The sequence below is a fragment of the Pararge aegeria genome, chromosome 7 (genome assembly GCF_905163445.1).
Source record: "Pararge aegeria chromosome 7, ilParAegt1.1, whole genome shotgun sequence".
NCBI lineage: Eukaryota > Metazoa > Arthropoda > Insecta > Lepidoptera > Nymphalidae > Pararge > Pararge aegeria.
In genome coordinates this window covers 5,421,801-5,440,579 of record NC_053186.1, presented here as the reverse complement: position 1 = coordinate 5,440,579, position 18,779 = coordinate 5,421,801, and the positions used below count along the sequence as shown (strand labels likewise).

The window sequence follows — 18,779 nt, the reverse complement described above, 5'->3', positions numbered from 1 at the left end:
AATGGTTGTCTTTCATTCATTGATAGAGATTTGAGAAGCACAACTTAGATCCATCGACTTCTTGCGCCTATGTAACCTATGCAAACTTTTGTTGCTTTTAATTATCTAGAATCTTTAAATTTCGTCAAACGTTGGTGGAAACTATTTGTTTTATGGGAAAAATTGTCAGCCTAAGGAGATGGCCCACCTGATGGTGAGTTGAAATCCATCGCCTATAAACAGAGCAACACTTCGCAGGGCATGTGAGGGACACAGTGACCACCAACCGGAACAATGCTCCTTAGCAGCAGAAATAAGCATGGCAGTAGTAGCTCGAGCTCTGTCGCAAAAAAGCTCTACTACTAATACTACTGCAAGGTAAAATTTCTTTGATTTTTTTTTTTATTTCAATCCACTCTATTGGGGACAAACGGAGAACGCAAACTTCTTTAAAAAAATTTATTAGTAATCTCTATATTTTGCAGAATAGCTCATATACACTAAGCATATGCGTGGATATTAGGTTAAAATTTGAAGTTTTTTAAAGTAATTAAAATATTTCTATATTCTCGTCTCGTTAAAATTTTAATATTATCAATATTAACTCATGTGTAGCCTAGCGTATCGATTCTCGGAGTCCACGCAATGCGCAGCTGGGAGTGTCGACACATGCGCAGATGTATTTTATAATAAGCTATGAGTGTGACCACGATCAAAAGACGATTTAATGAATATTGAGTCGAACCTATAGGTACTTAATTCTATAAATTGAAATAATAAAATTGGAGTAAATTCCAATCGAGACAAGTGCAACAGGTTGGCTTTATTAGCGACGATAGCGGCAACATTTTGCCATGTACAGAAAATCTAGTTTCTATCTAAAAAATCATATTATTCTATCCATACAGATGCAGTAACACATGAAAAAAAAATAATCTGCAGATAATATCGATACAAACAAATCTATCGTGCCTATTTCTGTGTCAAAAATCAAAATGTTTTTGAACGCAAAATATGTCTCATTCGTAGACAGAGAAGATTGGATTAAACGTAAACTGTCACTAAGGAGTGTTCGACAGTCGACCGCCGTTGTACGTCAAAAAGAAGCGCGATTCGCGGTTTACTTTAGCTGCCTACGAACTCGAATGATCGCAGAAACAAAACAATAATATGTTTTGATTTTGACTATTTGTAATTTTGTGACACTAACGAAGTCTTATTTTGTTTGTAAATAATGCACGAAATTAACGCAAACCATTCATCTTTGCAAATGAAACTAATAAAAAAATATTTAAAGTTTAAACTAATGGAAGATAAAGTCAAATTCAAAGATCACGGGAACGAAAGAAAACATATTTATGATTTAATAACACGGTCAGTTCTGCACGGAGAGTCACATTCTGCTCTTATTATTGGTCCGCGTGGTTGTGGGAAGACCACTGTAAGTACCACTCATGATAATGCTTAGTTTAAAGAAAAATCCTTTGTACCAATTCGCATTTGGCCCGTGTGGTGAACTACGGCCTACATCCTTCTTATTATCCAAGGGAACCCGTGCCGGGTAGTGGGCCAGTAATGTGTTGATAATTATAATGATTATGTATCCATACATTGGCATGTGAATGTTGTGAAACATATAACTATTCTCTTTCTAGCTCCTCAACTCAGTTCTTCATCAGGTCTCAAAAGAAGCAGATTTAGTAAGTGATGCCATTGTCATTAAATTAAATGGCCTGATACACCAAGATGACAAAGTTGCTCTCAAAGCCATTACTGCACAGGTATTTATTGACTTAACTTAATTTAGGAAACACATTCATTGAAAATGGTCCACAAGGATCCTCTAAGCCAATCTCTTAGGGGATCTTAAAATAGCTTTTTTAGTAGCATACTTTCATTTTTCTATGGGATCATAAATAATACTACAGTAAACAACTGTATGATAACTAATTGTATATCAGACTTAAATCTTGCTTTTGAGAAAGAAACAAAACAAAATAATTAAGCATATAATGATGCCTGCATCATGTTACATACACTTAGCAACACCTCTTGTCTTGCTGCAGGTGTTAATCAAGGCAACTAAGGGAATATTACGGAGAATAGGCATCAATGCTCTGTGTTACTACTACCATCTACTGCAATCACTTACCTGTGTGCCCAGCAGGGAAAGGCCTTTTGTCCAGCCTTGGACTGTTATAGGCTATTGATGATGTATAAAGAATTTCTTAACATTTTGGTCCCTTAAAAAAATTTCAAAGCACTCCCAATAAAAATCACTGAAATTAGTTTAGACTGTGTCGAAAGTAATTCATCATCATTGTCAAATTTCTTTCGCTGGGCATTTCAAGACATTTGAAATGCCCAGCGAAAGTCTCATTGCAATGTTTTACCTATGGGCAGTTTACAAACGAAATGAGTCATTAAGAGTAAATGAGAAGGTTAATTTTAATATACTGGTTTTGATTCCCCATGTTTGCATCCATTTATCAATATTATTTTGATGCCTCTGGAGTGTTTAGGATGCCATTTTAGGGTTGATACAGGTGTAGATCACTGCCTCAGAACTCAACCTTGCAAGCCATCAGATATAAGATCAAAGAACCGGGAGCTGTCTTCCCCCACAACAACTTGAGATATCCTATATTGCCGGAATTAAAATTTTAATAAAATATATATCTTCTGTGATTATTTACTTTTCATTAAGCTGCTTAGCAGTACTCATTTCCTAGAAATAGCCTTATTTGATCCACAAGTGGTCTGGTATTAGATATTCTTTGAAAATAAGAAATTTTAAGCAAGTTAGAAACAATTTCTCAAAGAACACAGTAATTCAATTTATACAATCAAATTTTTGGCCCTTTATGTAATAGCTACAACAACTCTACCAATGCAAAAGTTTAATAGAGTGCAAAAAAAAAAATTAAAAAATCTTGGTTTCTCTACAATTGATGAATTTCAGCCTTAACGGCAAGGCTGTTTAGAAGTAGGCTCCGCTCTCATCTCTCACAAGATAGAAAATTCTAAAGATGGTAAACTGAAAAATTATTTCGAAAAGAGCAATCTGCTGAATTTCTTGCCGGCTCTTCTCGATAGAATCTGCCTTCCGAACCAGTGGTAGAGTACTGACTCAATGATGTTTCAATAGTGCTTATAAACTAGGCCTAAATAAATTTTTATTTTAAAATTTGGCAAAACATGTAAATAAACAAATTAACACTATTATAGACTTGTTTCTAGAAGTTAAGAAACTGATTTTGAATTATTAATGCTAGTTTTCTTTACAAAAGATTTGTTAACTTTGTTCTAGATGCAACTAGAAAATGCAGTTGGTGACAGAGTATTTGGTACTTTTGCTGAGAATCTTAGTTTCTTACTGAGCTGTCTCATGAGTGGAGTGGACAGAAGATGCAAGAGTATGGTGTTTATCTTAGAGCAATTTGACATGTTCTGCCACAGTGCTCGCACGCAGACATTGTTGTACAACCTATTTGATATCACACACAGCAAACAGGCTCCTATGTGTGTTTTGGGTGAGTGTAATATAACACACTGCTTCCAACCATTTGACAAATTCTATTACAATACATGGACACTTTTATTAATAACACTAATATTAAGCACTTAGTATGTGATGATGTACCTCTTTCAGCAATTTGACGTGATCTGCACACACACTCACACAGTGTCGGGAATTAATCATCTATGCAATGTGCTAGTAAAATCAAAGCTAACACTATTGGATATTGGATAGAAGCAGGCGTTACTTTGCGGAAATCCATGATATATTATCAAAATTAAGCTTAATTTCATATACTCCGTGAAAAGCAGGAGAATCTGTGTGGTGTAATTTAGAATTTCTTCAATCCTTATACTCCACACCAAACAGATCTTCGGCAATATACCCTCTACGAACAATAATAATTGTTAAGTCTTAACAATTATTCATTGTAAAGTCAACATCTCCTGAGGATGCTCCGGTTTCGGAGCGAAACGTGCGTAGAGGGTATATTGCCGAAGATCTGTTTGGTGGGGAGTATAAGGATTGAAGAAATTATAAATTACACCACACAGATTCTCCTGCTTTTCGCGGAGTATAACAAATTAAGCTTAATTTTGATAATAAAGCTAACACTATCAATGCGAAAGTGGTGTTTGTTTGTTTGTTCTTACTTTATGCCCTAACAAAGCAACAAATCGACTTAATTTTTGGCTTTGAGTTAACTGAAAGCATGGAGTAACATAGGCTACTTTTTATCCCAGGAAAAAATACGGTTTCCACGGTATTTAAAAAAAAAACCGGGCAACAACTAGTATCCTATAAGCAGGTGAACTGGAGTTAATTAAGGAATATTAGTAATGTAAGGAAAAATATATATCCATATCCAGGGTGAATTCGTTGGGAGATATTAAGACTTCAAGATTTCGCCTAAAACCTCCTAGGTGGCGACAATATTAAAGAGTTTAGTTGGGGTCGACATCTACTGCACGGTGTGTGCAGTATGGCTTTGCGTGTGATCAAATGCACGATATTAAAGTAAAGAGTGCTATTTTGCGGTGATAGCCTAAGTACCTACACATTTTCGAGGGTTATACGGGCACCGTACCTCTGTGCGTTTTAAGCAATTAAAATATCACATGCTTCCTGAAACCCGCATACTTGAGAGTTCTGCATAATATTCTCTAAGGTTTGTTTGGGGTGGACTACGTGCCCTGTAGTGGCCCGGTTCTCAAGTTGATATGATGATGATGATGATGTCATTGAAAGCGTGATAATTTTGGACAGTTTAATACATTTAAATTATAATTTTATCCTAACCATCATAGTGTTTATATGAACAAAATTACATGGGTAATTTTCATTTTTACTTTACTACTTTTTACCTAACACGTTGTATATTTCGATATTTTTGTCACTAGGCTGTGTGTAGTCCACCGAAATTGAATACGGTATAACTATTATTGAAGCAAATATTTTTAATAATTTTTGAATTTACAATTGCTTCAATAATAGTTACTGAAATTTTATTTTGAATATCTTTTTATTTTTAGCAGATTTACATAATAAACTAGCCGCGACTTCGTTCGCGTGGATTAAGGTTTTTATTCCCGCGGAAACTCCCTTATTTCCCGGGATAAAAAGTATCCTATGTTCTATTCCAGACTAAAATCTATATTTGTAACAAATTTCAGCCAACTCGGTTCAACCGTTTATCCGTGATTGAGTAACAAACATCCACACTTTCACATCTTAATATATATAAATCTCCTGTCACGATGTTTGTCCGCGATGGACTCCTAAACTACTTAACCGATTTTAAATAAAATTGGCTCACCGTGAGCAGTCTGATCCAACTTAAGAGATAGGATATCTTAGATCTTTAATTATAGTCGCAATTTTATTTTATTGCAAATTATTTGTCACATGTTATATATATATATGTATATATATACTACAATACTCACTTAAGGCTAAGCGATACTGAATACTTTAAAAACAAAATCAAACGCAGACGAAGTCGCGGGCAACAGCTAGTTTATAATATAATATAGTAGGAAGTTCGATTACTGGCTTAATTGCATGTAAGTACGATGCATGTCGTAAAGCCAAATCAATTCATTTGTTTAATTTATAGTGCGGCAGAGAGCGCAACAGGCTAAGCGGCCCGTTTCCCCATTTGTTGCATTGCGGGCAGAAAGTGTTTTAACATTAAGTATAGCCTTTTATAATATGTTAAATTCCCAGGTGTAACAAATCGCATAGATGTGATGGAGCTATTAGAAAAACGAGTAAAGTCCCGTTTTTCGCACAGACACATATTCATATTTCCAAATGAAGAGGGTGATGGTTGTGAAGCAAAATCACCATTGACCAACTACAAAGAAATGCTAGTGCACTGTCTCAGTATGCCTCTTGCCTTGGGAAGGAGAAAAGAAACGCCTAGAGTACGAAAAGGGAGAAAATCTACAGGTATTTTGTTTACTCACCTGTTACACATTTTTGTCATTTCTTAACTTAATTTTTTAAGAATAGCTACTGTGCTAACCAGAATACGCATGATGACTAATATTGTAAAACTTTCCTATAATTTTCGGAAGTGTAGAAATCCAAAAAATACCTTATCTTTGCGGAACTTAAAGGATTTTATGATATCAATTCCAAATTAGTTAAAAAAATATATTTCCCGCGAAAACGCTCGCCGGGTGTCATAGCCGCACTCGTGACATCTAAGAGCTAAGCTCTTTAGTAAGTCCTTGTTCCATAGCTAAAGATATTTGATTAGGTATTGATAACGAAAACTTAGCAACTGATAGTATGGAATCACAAAATAGGTACTTGATATACGCAGAGATTTTCAACGTTCAACCGGGACAAAATTATGTTTATATAGAAGTGACGTCATAATTTTTAATTCGGCGTCACACCTGCCTGCCGTACGTCCAGTTTCTACTACCGTGTCGTTGCGCCTGGACAACCTCTGTCGCTTACACATATTTAACACTAGAAGACCAATCGAGTTTATTACTATTTTCAGCCAGTATGGAAGAGAAAATGGATATCGATATTACTTACTCCGAATATTCCATACCAGACCAAGTTCTGATCAAATGTAGAACGGATATAAAACAATTCCAATACCTGGAATCGGGTTTCCTGGAAGATTGGAATTCTCATATACAGAGTTTGGCGGACGACCAAAAAGTTCTTGATTCATTAGAAAAATTGTGCTATTATACTGTCAATGAACAAATCTTTAAGGATATATTGGTAAGTTAATTCTCCAAGATTATTTGGATGAATCTGCAATTTGCCAGTCTGCAATCTATCCATTTCCACATCTGTGAATCCGAGTGTCATAGCAGTGTTCGGAACTGGTTTAATTTACATGTCAATTTTGGTTGGGAACCGAAACGATATTGGTTCCCGGTATACTTCAGCGAGCGATTTAAAGATGTCAGTTAAGAAAATTTCGCGTATTTCGACGATAACGCACTTTAAATTAGCGGACAAGGTGATAAGTGCAATTCTAGGAAAATGCTAAGTAACTTCCACGCACGCGCACTTCCAATAAAACGCACTCTAAAAGTTACCGCGCTTTTAGGTGAGCGCACAAGCAAATGAGCGCCAAACTAGATAAACGTAGGTACTTCTGCTTTAAATATATCCATGTTCCTAATTATGCGCACTATCTGACTAGATCGCTTTGAGGTTTGCGCTTTTGAAGATAAGCGCGTTCTCACTATATGACTTATTATATTTATGAGTATTATAGTACCTTTCTTTTTGGTTTTATTTCCAGTTTCAAACTGTATCAAAGCTGTCACCATCTAAGCCATATATAGACGCGATTGAGCTATCCAACACCATAGAGAACACAGTGTCCCCCGAGCAGAGGGTGAAGCTTCTGCAATCATTGTCTATACTCGAATTGTCTCTTGTCATAGCGATGGTGCATGGCTTAGAGATATTTGATGGACAACCAATGAATTTCGAAATGGTCTTACACAGGTGAGTGTTATATAAAAAATATGTTTTAATGTCAATAGTAATTCCATTGTGCCTCTTTTATAAAAGTGAAACGATTTTAGAGCTAAAACCATTATTATAACAAGTCGGTTACAATTACCGAGATAGACAGTTGAACAGGTTGTTCAACATGCTAATGTGTTCAACCGGAACGCTAGATCGCTTGGCCGCATCAGACCTATAGCTTTAGTAGGTACAAGATTTGTTTGCCCGCAATGGCGGAGTAGTTTTAGAGAATGGAAATACTTGAACATCGGAGTAAAATGGATCTTATTTGCATTGTATTAAATCTGAATTTTGTCTACAACTCTTTAGCTTTTGACCCAGTCCCTACGCAGAAATGTAAATAACAGCTCTATTTAAATGGCAAATTAATTATCATAAGACTAGTTTGTACATTCAAAAAATCAAACAACAAAATAATCATAGTTTATATTTTCGTATAGATACACAAAATTCGCAAACACGAACTCGTCCAACCAATCGGTACCAAGGCCAGTGGTTCTTAAGGCGTTCGAACATCTACAGCAGCTAGAGATAATAATGCCGTCCAAGGGTGCCGACCACAGCGTTAGCGATGCCAATACCAGCAGGGTGCAGAAAGAATACAAGCTGTACACCCTGGCTGCGCCCATCCATGATATAAAAGAAGCCCTCAAAAGTTACAAGGCTTTGCCGACGGAAATCAACCATTGGTTCAACAACTCCATAGACTAATCACCTTTTATCCATAGCCACAGACATAACAGACCACTGCTGGACTGAAGACCTTTCCTAACGGAAGAGGTTGCTCATATTCACCACGCTGGGCATGCGGGTTGGTGATCACAGTATTTCGTAGTAGTAGCACAGAGGATACTGCTGCCCGTTCTCCGTTATATTCTCTTAGTCGCCTAGTACGACACCCGCGGGAAAAGGAGGGGGGGGGACGAATTATTTTTTATCTACCGTCACCACACGGCACACATAAACTAATATAGGTATTGAAGTGATTTATTTCAGGTATGTATCTATGTGAATTTCAAAGATAAGGTTCAATAACCAACTTATTTGCCAAATGCTGGAACAGACCAAGTTTAATTACACTTACACTGTCCGGGGCCTCAGTTTGATGAACACTGAGCAGCGCTTTGTAGGATGTTCCTTGTATGCCCTATGAAGTTTTGTTCTGTTTATAAGCGTTGGTATCCCCTCAACATCGGGTGGACCATCTGCTTGATTCGCCAACAAATAAAACTATGAAAAAAAACTTCCTGAGTGACAATTTATGAAAAAAAAACCGGGAAATTCGCCAGTCGTGTTTTCTATTTGCTGTTTTTTTTAATTATTACAATAAATTAAAATCTAAAAGCCTATTTTGTTTTATTTAAAACAAGATGTTGCCTTCTAATTTATGTGCATTGGTTTAAGTTGTTAAAACTGCTAATATTAATCAAGAGCTATGTGGTCTAGCAGCATCAGTAAATAGTCGATTACGCTGGGTACAACGTTAAGTCTGTATACCACTTTTCTCCAAAGTATACGATCGCTAGTACTACCAAAGTATAATTCTTTTATTATCATGTTGAGACATCTTATCCAATGAGGTTGGTTTACCATATGATATGGTAGGCATATGCAAACTGGCAAGTGACTAAATATCGAACTAGCACATGGGCAAGGCTAACTAAACAAAGAAACTCGTTATATCCATTCGATAGTATGATACAAGACGGTAATAGTAAGTTCTAGAATTCAGAAAAAATAAAACATATTTTTACGTGGATTGAGTAAAACAAACGATGATAGTATTAAAAATAAAATGATTTATTTAATGATAAAACACATTTTCCTTGATTATAAATTTTTAACAAAAAAAAACTTCGATCATAAATTTTTAACTAGACAGTAAATACAATTTTGTGTGAATCGACCTAGAATACTTTGTGCTACAACTAACTTTCACTAGCGAAAATTTTGCGACTACTGCTAACTTTGATAAAAAATGTGGGCGTACCGCCTACCCCGTTATACTGAATAACATTTGCATAACCCTTTCTAGTTTATATTTATTCGTCAGCAACAAACGCGGTTAATTTGCTGTAATTTTTTGAAGAGTTCCGTTGACTGTCTCAGAAACTCTTGATCAGATCAATACGAAATTGAAATATGGCCATTCAAAATTCAAAATTCATTTATTTCAAGTAGGCCTAATATAAGCACTTTTGAAACGTCAAGTCTGTCTGTGTGTAGTGACTCTACCACCGGTTCGGAAGGCAGATTCTACCGAGAAGAAGCCGTTGCTCTTTTCCAACATTAACAATTTACATTTTACATTTCAAAATTCATTTTTCTATCTTGTGAGAGATGAATGCGGAGCCGGATGCTTCCAAGCAACCTTGTCATTAAGTAATTCATCAATTGCATAATAACCTCGCTGTAATAAATGTGTTTTAACACATTCTTTAAACTTATGCATTGGTAGGTCCAAAATTACCTTAGGAATCATATTATAAAAGCGTATACTCAGTCCCACAAATGACTTCTGCACCTTTCGCAGACGATATGCAGGTGTCACTAATTTATGACCATTTCTTGTAAGTCGACTGTTTATATCCACTTTTTGTTTATAAAGACTAATATGTTGTCTTACAAATACTATATTGTTATAAATATATTGTGAGGCTACCGTAAGGATACTTATTTCTTTAAATTTTTTACGGAGGGATTCACGTGATTTAAGTTTATATATTGACCGTACAGCTCTTTTCTGCAATATGAATATTGTTTCAATATCAGCAGCTTTGCCCCATAATAAGATCCCGTAAGACATCACACTATGAAAGTACGCAAAGTAAACAAGTCTTGCTGTTTCTACGTCAGTAATCTGTCTAATTTTCCTGACGGCGTAGACAGCCGAGCTTAGTTTACCTGCTAGTGTATCTATATGGGTACCCCACTGAAGCTTACAATATAAGGTCATGCCCAGAAAAACTGTGGAATCTTCAATTTTTAGTGATTCTCCATTTATTATTACATTTTTATTAACTTTCTTTACATTTGGTAAAATAAATTCCACACACTTAGCTTCTTTGCATTTAAAAGTAAATTATTGACAGTAATCCAGTGCGACACGTGCGACATAGCACGGCTTACATCGTCAGAGTTATCTCTACCTCTATCAGTTTTAAAAATTAGAGATGTATCATCTGCAAACAGTACAATGTCACAGGTTTCACTGACATGGTGTGGTAGATCATTTATATACACCAAAAATAGGAAGGGACCCAAAATTGAACCCTGTGGGACACCCATTGACGTAGCCGACCCCTGCGACTTAATGTCTTTTATGCAAACCCTTTGGGTTCTGTCACTAAGATAAGAGGCAACCAAATTTAGTGCAACGTTTTTAATACCATAGTGGGCTAGTTTAAGAAGCAAGGTTTTATGATCAACACAATCGAATGCCTTGGATAGATAACAAAAAACACCAATGGCATTCTGCGAACGTTCCCAGGCATCGTATACATGTTTTAAAAGTTTAGCGCCTGCATCCGTAGTGCTACGACCTTTAGTAAAACCGTACTGCTCCGGATGTAGTAAGTTGTTTACATTGAAGTGATTCAAAAGTTGATTTAATATAATTTTTTCAAAGACCTTACTAAGAGCTGGTAAGATTGAAATGGGTCTGTAATTGTTAATGTCATTTTTATTGCCAGATTTAAATAGAGGAATAAGTTTACTATGTTTCATTAAATTTGGAAAAGTACCTCTATCAACACATTCATTAAAAAGTACGGCTAAGTAAGGGGCAATAACGTCTATAATGTTAGATATTACTATTACAGACATACCCCATAAATCACCTGTTTTTTTCTGTTTCAACAACTTAAAATTCTTTATTATCTCATATGCAGATATATGTTTAAAATTAAATGAAACGTTGCACTCAATTACGTTGTTCCTCAATAAACTCTGAGCTGCAGTAGGTGAAGAATTAAGTGAATCAGTTAACAAAATAGGAAAACTCTGAAAAAAGTTTTCAAAGGTACTTGCAACCTCACTGTCGGCGGTTACTTTATTATCATTAATAATTAATTCAAAGTTTAGCTTTCCCAGTTTCATTATTAACAATTTTCCAGGTTGTTTGTACTTTGTTATTCGATTTTATTATTTGATCCTTAAAGTATAGCTACTTAGCATGAAAGCAAACGTTCTTAAACGTTTTGGATTACTTTTTTACGTTTTGGAGTACTTTTTTACGTGTTGAAGGAAAGCTGGAGTATGGTTATATTGTTTTTCACTATAGAGCTCATACAAATTATCTCTACTTTTGTATATGCCAATAGTTGCCCAATCGCTAAACTTTATTTTTTTATTTAAATCTATTTGTTTGAAATTTAATATTTTGTTAAATTCATTTTCTATAATGTTAAAGAGCGTACCATAAAGGCTGTCAGGATGACCGTTCTTAAAGACAAGGGCAGGAATTTTGGATGATATTTCACCTTTAAATCGTGTCAATTTGCTCTTAGTTATCGGCCTACACTTGACGATATGTTCATCTTTGTTTATATTATTCAAAACAGTAATTTGTTGGCCACAATGATCTTATCTTAAGTTGGTTATTATCGATTTACCTAAATTACCCCTTTCCGGAATTAACCCCTTTGGAACACAAAAATAATTTCGCAAATCCGTCTATAAATGACAGTTATGTTTGAACATACATTAAAAAAACCTGCTGCTTTTGAAGAAAGTCAGAATGAAGCCTGAAGTTAAAACATTAAACTATATAACTATTTTCTAATTTGCCAACTACTAATTTTCGACTGTGAGTTCGCATATGGCTCACTAAATTGCTAATTTTAGAACCTCTGTATTGACATATCTTACAAGCATAAGGTTCGAAACCAGGATGAGATTTAACGTGCCTCGTTAGATTACTCCTTTTAGCACATTTATATTCGCATAGCTCGCATGCATAAGGTTTCTCAATAATATGAGTTCTCATATGGCTCGCCAAAGTACTACCCTGGGAACATTTATATTGGCATACCTTACAAGCATAAGGTTTTTCACCCGTGTGTGTTCTCATGTGGCTCATTAAATTGCTCTTTATGGTACACTTATATTTGCAGATCTTGCATTCATAAGGTTTCAAACCAGTGTGGGATCTCATGTGCCTCTCTAAATTACATTTTTTGGTACATTTATATTGGCATAACCTACATGAAAATGGTTTCTCACCTGTGTGTGTCATAACATGTTTTATTAAATTACCACTATACTTTGATTGATATTGGCATATGTTACACGTGTGTAATTTTTGTTTAGAGTGGTGCATAATGTGTTTAACTAAAACACATTTCTGTTGGAACTCCTTTTGGCAAAGGTCACAAATGTACTTTTGTCCCTCAATAATATTAGAATTCTTTGAGTAATTGTTGGTTTTCGGTGTTGTCGGCGATCTATCTTGTTCTGGTGTTGCTAATGATGTAACTGGAAAAGAAATTTAAAAAAAAATTAATCGAAATATGAGCATTTGGATGTATAGATTATATTCATAATCTTCATCCTCGTGGCAAAAAAGTCTGTGCGTGTGCGTGTTTGTGATTGCATGTATATGTGTTTGTGTGTGAGTGCATATATGTGCGTGTGTGTGTCTTAGTGCTTGTGTGTGTGTGTGCGTGTGTGTGCATGTATGACGAGGTCGCTCACCGGTAGAGGAAGCGTTACGACCCCCATTGGACCTTTTAGCTCGAAGAGCGAGCCGGCCGGAGTAACGCGGCGATGTCTTGTGCACAGAGCGCTGTAGTAGTTTTGTGTGACGAGTCCGCTCACTGGCAGAGGAAACGCTGCGCGTATAGCTGGATCGTTCCGCACGCCTAGGGTACCTGTTAGTACACTGCGGCAATGTCTATACACAAAAAAAAATGGTTATGATTGCTTGCTGCATGTAACAATTTTACTTATTGCAGTATGTGAAACTCTTTTTACCTCACTTCAATATATAACCATGTATTGTACAAGGAGATAAAACTATCGAGCGAATAAAAATCGCATTGCGCGCTAGAAAGTAAGGTTTTCCTTCACCCAGTTTTCGTACAAACGCAGAAAATATTGCCCATAGTCCCATCAACGACGTTTCATACCTTTTATTACACCTAAGTATACAGTCATCTTTTTATTCATATATCCAGAGAACTAATCGGAACACTACAAACAAACATACCAGCTCTTTATTTTTCTTAGTTGATTAACAATAGAAACAATAAATAAATCAAACAATAAATCATAGAAAGCCTTTAATAGATATACCTATATTGCTAACTGAAACACCATCTGTCCTATTAATAATCTTGTGAATCCTAAAGTAACCAAGTACCAGAATTATGAGAGTAAGTAAGCGAATTAATGTGGCTTGATCTTGATGCTTAATGGTGACATTAATGATAGTGGCAAGTTCTATTTTTTACTTACTCACTAGTCACCACAAAGGGGATATAAAAAACATTAAAAGCAAAAAAATCTGATTAAATTCAAATAGATTTTTTTTTAAACCAAAACAAATTAAATGAAATTCAAATTTGAGGAAGACATGCTGTGCCGAGAACGCATAACATAAGTTACAAAATGTATTAGTGCCCTGTTTTATATTTTCTGGGATTAAATATGTTCCAGTTTTAGGATCCAAGCTATCTCAATGGCAAATATTTCCATTTAAAGTAGAAGTAAGATTAGTGTAGATTTACTGGCTTACCGTGTGAAACCTTGTGCGCGGGTGCTCTTTGTTATTAAGTGTGCTGGAGTATTCCACACTGCACTCTGTGTGTTTCAGCGGCGCCAGCGACACTTGCGCGCTCTCTTTATCAAGCGATCTTTTTATAGCAGGCTCGTCCAAGTCGCCGTTCGGCAAGTTGATATCGTCGCTGAGTGGGGTTACGCCGGCGCCATATGCACAATCCTCGTTAGGGTGATGCTCATCTGATAATTTCCCGCCTGAAATATCCTCGTCTTGAAAGTACTCATCTGCGGTATGGTCATCTGGGATATTATGTCCATCTACGATATCCTCGCCTTGGATGTGCTCATCTGCGACATGGTCATCTGTTATGGGCTCATCTGGGATATCCTCCTCTCCAAGAGGAGTATATCCCATGTACTCATTTGTGCTATGGGCATCTAAGATTTGCTGATCTGGAATATACCCCACTTCGATGTATTCATCTGCTATGTGTTCATCTGGAAGATTTTCGTCTTGGATGTGGTCATCTATGATATACTCGTCTTGAATGTACTCATCTCCTATGTGTTCTTCTGGGTTATGCACCTCTGGGATGTACTCATCTACTATTTGTTCATCTGGGATATGCTTATCTGCTATGTGATCATCTAGAATATTCTCTTCTTGAATATACTCATCTGGCATGTGTTCATCTGATAATTGCTTGTCTGCTATGTGCTCACCTGGGATATCCTCGTCTTGGATGTAATCATTAGGGATACTCTCGTCTGTCGCGGCATTAAACTTATCCTCTGCGTGCGCGTCTGAACTGTTCCTTCTAACTTGAAGATCCGACTCCAACCCCAACTCTTCACTCTGGTCGGGCTCCGAGCATGCGCTTTCAGTCTTTACGTCTGTCTGCTCGTCTGAACTGTCTTCCAGCTCAATGGGGCCGCTTGGCTCCTCGCTCAGGTTCCGCCAAGCCAGGTTGGACTTTAGTGAGCTCCGCGCATGGCTTAGTTGCGATATGTGATGTATCGTTATCTAGAAAAAATCGTTGAATAGTCATTATTAAATTTGTCATTCGTCAAAGAAATCCTCAGCCTATTAATATCTTACTGTTTGGTACTACCTGAACATGCTCACCACTCGTCAAATTCTCGTCATTTAATAATAACAGCGACGCAACCAAGAATAATACTTATTATGAATAACTGGGACCAAGAGGTAGTTAAAACATTAGGCAATTGACCTAAACTAGAGAAATGTTGTCTATTCTACTTACCACTTCATGTTTCTCAACTAAGTCCAGCATCAGCGAACGGGCTCTCAAACTCTTGTCTCTGAATTTATTAAAGTTCTTCAACCTCTGGGCACATTCAAAGCAAAGTATATGTTTCAGGTTGCCTCCATCGCACAACTGAAACAAAATGATTCTGAAACGTGGTTGCTAACTATGGGCATCAAGAAGGCTCAGAGTCATTCAGCAGACAATGGAAAGAGCTATGTTAGAAGTATCTCAATATGATGAAATCAAATATGAGGAGATCCGTGAAGAACTAGATTTACCGACATAGCATAACGAGTTGCAAAGCTAAGAGCTTTATCATTGGAGCTATAGAAACCGAGATAATTGCGAAAAAATGTTTTTGTGAAACCTCTTAGTTGACTGGACTATTAAGTTTACTGGCAGATTTTGACACAGATCCTTATTAACTACTATTATCAGTCCACTAATGGCATTAGCCTAATTTGCTTACTACTAACAGAAAACTATTTAGGCATTGAAACTAAATTTAGTTTTAAAGTACCAACTTACAGCACAGCATAGGAGAGAAAGTTTTAGAGCACAGACCCACCACACTGCTCACATGGGGGTTGGTAGAATTAACTTACAGCATGTCCAGTTAAGTGTTCATATGCATCTTCCAAGTTGTATTTACTCATTGAAAACATTTTGCTGTCAGTGTCGAGGCATATTGAGCAAACCTGCAACAAAACATGCTATGCATCAGCTTACTGGTTTCTCCAGATCCAGCTATAGAGAATAAAATACAGAGTCAAGATGAATTACTCTCCCAAAAGTATTGATAATTATATTTTGATATATTAAAATAAAACATCAATGTATCAAAGAATTTTTTTAAAACATTTTTGTATTTTATGAAGTTTTATGGCTTGTTTTTTATTACTGGTCTTAATTCACCACTACAAATTCTCAGACTGTTAATTGAAAGCGAGTCAATCAGTAGAAATATAGTGTAAGCCCATAGCAGGGATTGCAAGGGACACATCCTGTATCCATACAGCTGAGGAGTAGTTGTTAAGCCTCATGTACCTGTAATTACACTGTGAAAACGGCAATGTTACTTGACAGGGGAATTAAATATCAATACTAAAAAAAATAACGATATTAGGTACTTCCCTGGACAAGTTTTCGTAAGAATTTCTATTCCTGAGATAGAAGTTCTTTATTTTTTTTGATTAAATCTTAGTTATTGTTAAAATTTACTTCACTTACTTGTATCTTTTAAAGCAAACAAAAGTAATAGCATACCTGAATTGTAGTAGGAACGGCGCCGGCGCGAAGGAGCCTTCCGCCACGCTCTTCGGACAATAAATCCTCGCGCAGGAAGTGTCGGGAGCAGACCACTGCGTGGGTCTGAACTCTGGCTTCCATGCCCAGGGCAAGGAGCCATGCAGATCTCAAAAAGCCTTTGCCCGGAAAACTAAAAATCATCATTATTATTAATTAGCCAAGTAACCACACTCTGTGCAAAGACCTCCTCATGATGGATCTCATATAAGGATTTAAGATCCTAATCCCTTTGCAGTGCTCTAATACGGTTGGCTTTTCTCAACTTCAACTGCAGGCTCCCATTTCTTTTTTCAAGTACAGAGAGCAGGTATGGACTTCATCACAATACTTTCAAATTATTTTACAAGAGTGTAGGGAACAGCAAACTATGTTTATTTATTTACTTTTTCATAAGACACACCAGCAATGAATTGTAACAACATTCATAAAGAAAAATTGTGTTAGAACTACAAATTCTGTCTAGTGCCATTACAATAATCAATTATAGGTGTATACATTATCATAATTATCTCCGGTCAAAAAATTAAAAACTAAAATAAGTATTAAACTAAAAACTAATAAAAATGATGATACTTAAGTAATAATAAATTTAAATATATAATAAAGAGAGCTTATTATTAAAATTTCATTCACATATAATTTTCTTTACAAAACATCCTGGGGTATGTGAAAGATATCAATTTAAAGTAAAGTTAACAAAGTACAACGTAGTATTATTTTATTCACAGCCCTAAACTGATTCAGCATTCTCAAGACTCTGTCAATTGGAACTTCTTTGCCTGCTTCTATTCAGTATGTAACATATATTTTGTCTAAACACTATTCAGCAAGTTGACTGTGGCGTACTTACTCAAGAAAACGGATTCCATCTGATTTGCCGGAGTTGTCGGTAGTGTTTTTACAAAAAGGCACACAACAATGCATATTCGAAGATATTCCTGAAACTGTCTGCACGGCAAGATTACTCTGGAGTCTGGATACGGGTTCTTTATGCTTTGTTGCGTGTATTTTCTTCCTAGTCTGTAAAGTTTTAGGGAGAGAACTGATAAGTAAAGTTGTCTGTTGTGTGCTGGAAATCGGAAAAAGGGATTGCCGAATGGAATCACGGTTGTGTGAGGTGTTTACACAGACGTGGAAAATGGATAAACACAATTTTTTAACTTATTTACCTACGTAAAAAATACTATTTTGTTGTGATTTATTGTTTGTATATTGTATACCTAGGTACCAATTTATTTGGTCTATGATTTTGTGATTGTGGATGGTATGAACAAAAACCACAAAAACCTAAGTAATTCTTTTTATTTGGCGGCTATGGATTCAAAATACAATTTTTTTTTAAATACCGCAGCTATTACATATCTTGTATCCTTAGGACAAGATTTGCAATCGAGAAGTCGTTTTCGAGTATCGAAATACCTTAAAACCAGCGTAAAAGCATCTTGTTAGTTTTAATTTAATCTCAAATATACCTACTACAGGAAAATTTCCCTCTCTTAGATACAGTCGCCTTTGTAGCGTGCTGTATTGGCCCTACCCGCAATTTGTCAAAGGCGCTGCGCCGCTTCGCCGCACTGTTGTTGTTATATTTATTCGTATTTTTCAAGACACCATAGATATTAAAAACAATTTATTCAACAAAAAAGTTCTGACATAAAGAGCAAAATTTATTAATTATGAAAAATAAGCTTTATTTGCTATACCTACTCCGCGAAAAGCAGGAGAATCTTCCTTCTATTCTTATATCTATCCTTACATCTAGACTTTACAATGATTTAACATTTAATTATAAATGTTAATATATAACGTAAAGTCAAAATCTCCCGAGAATGCTCCGCTTTCGGTGTGAAACGTGCGTAGAGGGTACCTACATTGCCGAAGATCTGTTTGGTGTGGAGTAGAGAGAAGAAATTATTAAGTACACCATACAAATTCTCCTGCTTTTCGCGGAATATCGCTAAATCAAT

At 36.0% G+C, this 18,779-nt stretch overlaps 2 protein-coding genes across 5 annotated transcripts; one reads left to right on the top strand and one right to left on the bottom strand.

Annotated features, from left to right (window-relative positions):
- The first annotated feature begins 1,055 nt into the window (after window positions 1-1,055).
- On the top strand, window positions 1,056-8,860 carry LOC120625380 (origin recognition complex subunit 4). The gene is made up of 7 exons (XM_039892421.1): window positions 1,056-1,420; window positions 1,635-1,760; window positions 3,290-3,512; window positions 5,726-5,950; window positions 6,516-6,748; window positions 7,281-7,489; window positions 7,954-8,860. Exons 1-7 carry the CDS (start codon window positions 1,214-1,216, stop codon window positions 8,222-8,224), a joined length of 1,494 nt encoding a protein of 497 aa, XP_039748355.1. The 5' UTR covers window positions 1,056-1,213; the 3' UTR covers window positions 8,225-8,860.
- Window positions 8,861-12,085: 3,225 nt separating this feature from the next.
- Window positions 12,086-18,339, bottom strand: LOC120625406 (zinc finger protein 569-like). Of its 4 annotated transcripts, none has more exons than XM_039892460.1 (8): window positions 18,289-18,339; window positions 17,663-17,832; window positions 16,771-16,942; window positions 16,110-16,202; window positions 15,499-15,633; window positions 14,250-15,257; window positions 13,208-13,406; window positions 12,086-12,988 (listed from the first exon to the last, which is right to left on the bottom strand). In XM_039892460.1, the coding sequence occupies exons 2-8, from the start codon at window positions 17,734-17,736 to the stop codon at window positions 12,273-12,275; spliced, it is 2,397 nt and encodes a 798-aa protein (XP_039748394.1). In that variant the 5' UTR covers window positions 17,737-17,832; window positions 18,289-18,339; the 3' UTR covers window positions 12,086-12,272. The 4 variants fall into 4 exon arrangements, with proteins under 4 accessions (XP_039748394.1, XP_039748392.1, XP_039748395.1 ...); XM_039892458.1 differs by lacking the exon at window positions 18,289-18,339 and adding an exon at window positions 17,982-18,089; XM_039892461.1 differs by lacking the exons at window positions 17,663-17,832; window positions 18,289-18,339 and having other exon boundaries at window positions 16,735-16,832.
- Between the last annotated feature and the right edge of the window lie 440 nt (window positions 18,340-18,779).

Coding starts and splice junctions, on each gene's coding strand:
- LOC120625380 (XM_039892421.1), top strand. CDS start 1,214: ATGCACGAAATTAACGCAAACCATTCATCTTTGCAAATGAAACTAATA. Junction 1,421..1,634: donor GTGGTTGTGGGAAGACCACT/GTAAGTACCACT, acceptor TTCTCTTTCTAG/CTCCTCAACTCAGTTCTTCA. Junction 7,490..7,953: donor TTCGAAATGGTCTTACACAG/GTGAGTGTTATA, acceptor ATTTTCGTATAG/ATACACAAAATTCGCAAACA.
- LOC120625406 (XM_039892460.1), bottom strand. CDS start 17,736: ATGCATTGTTGTGTGCCTTTTTGTAAAAACACTACCGACAACTCCGGC. Junction 15,258..15,498: donor TAGTTGAGAAACATGAAGTG/GTAAGTAGAATA, acceptor GATTTTTTCTAG/ATAACGATACATCACATATC. Junction 12,989..13,207: donor TCGTAACGCTTCCTCTACCG/GTGAGCGACCTC, acceptor TTTCTTTTCCAG/TTACATCATTAGCAACACCA.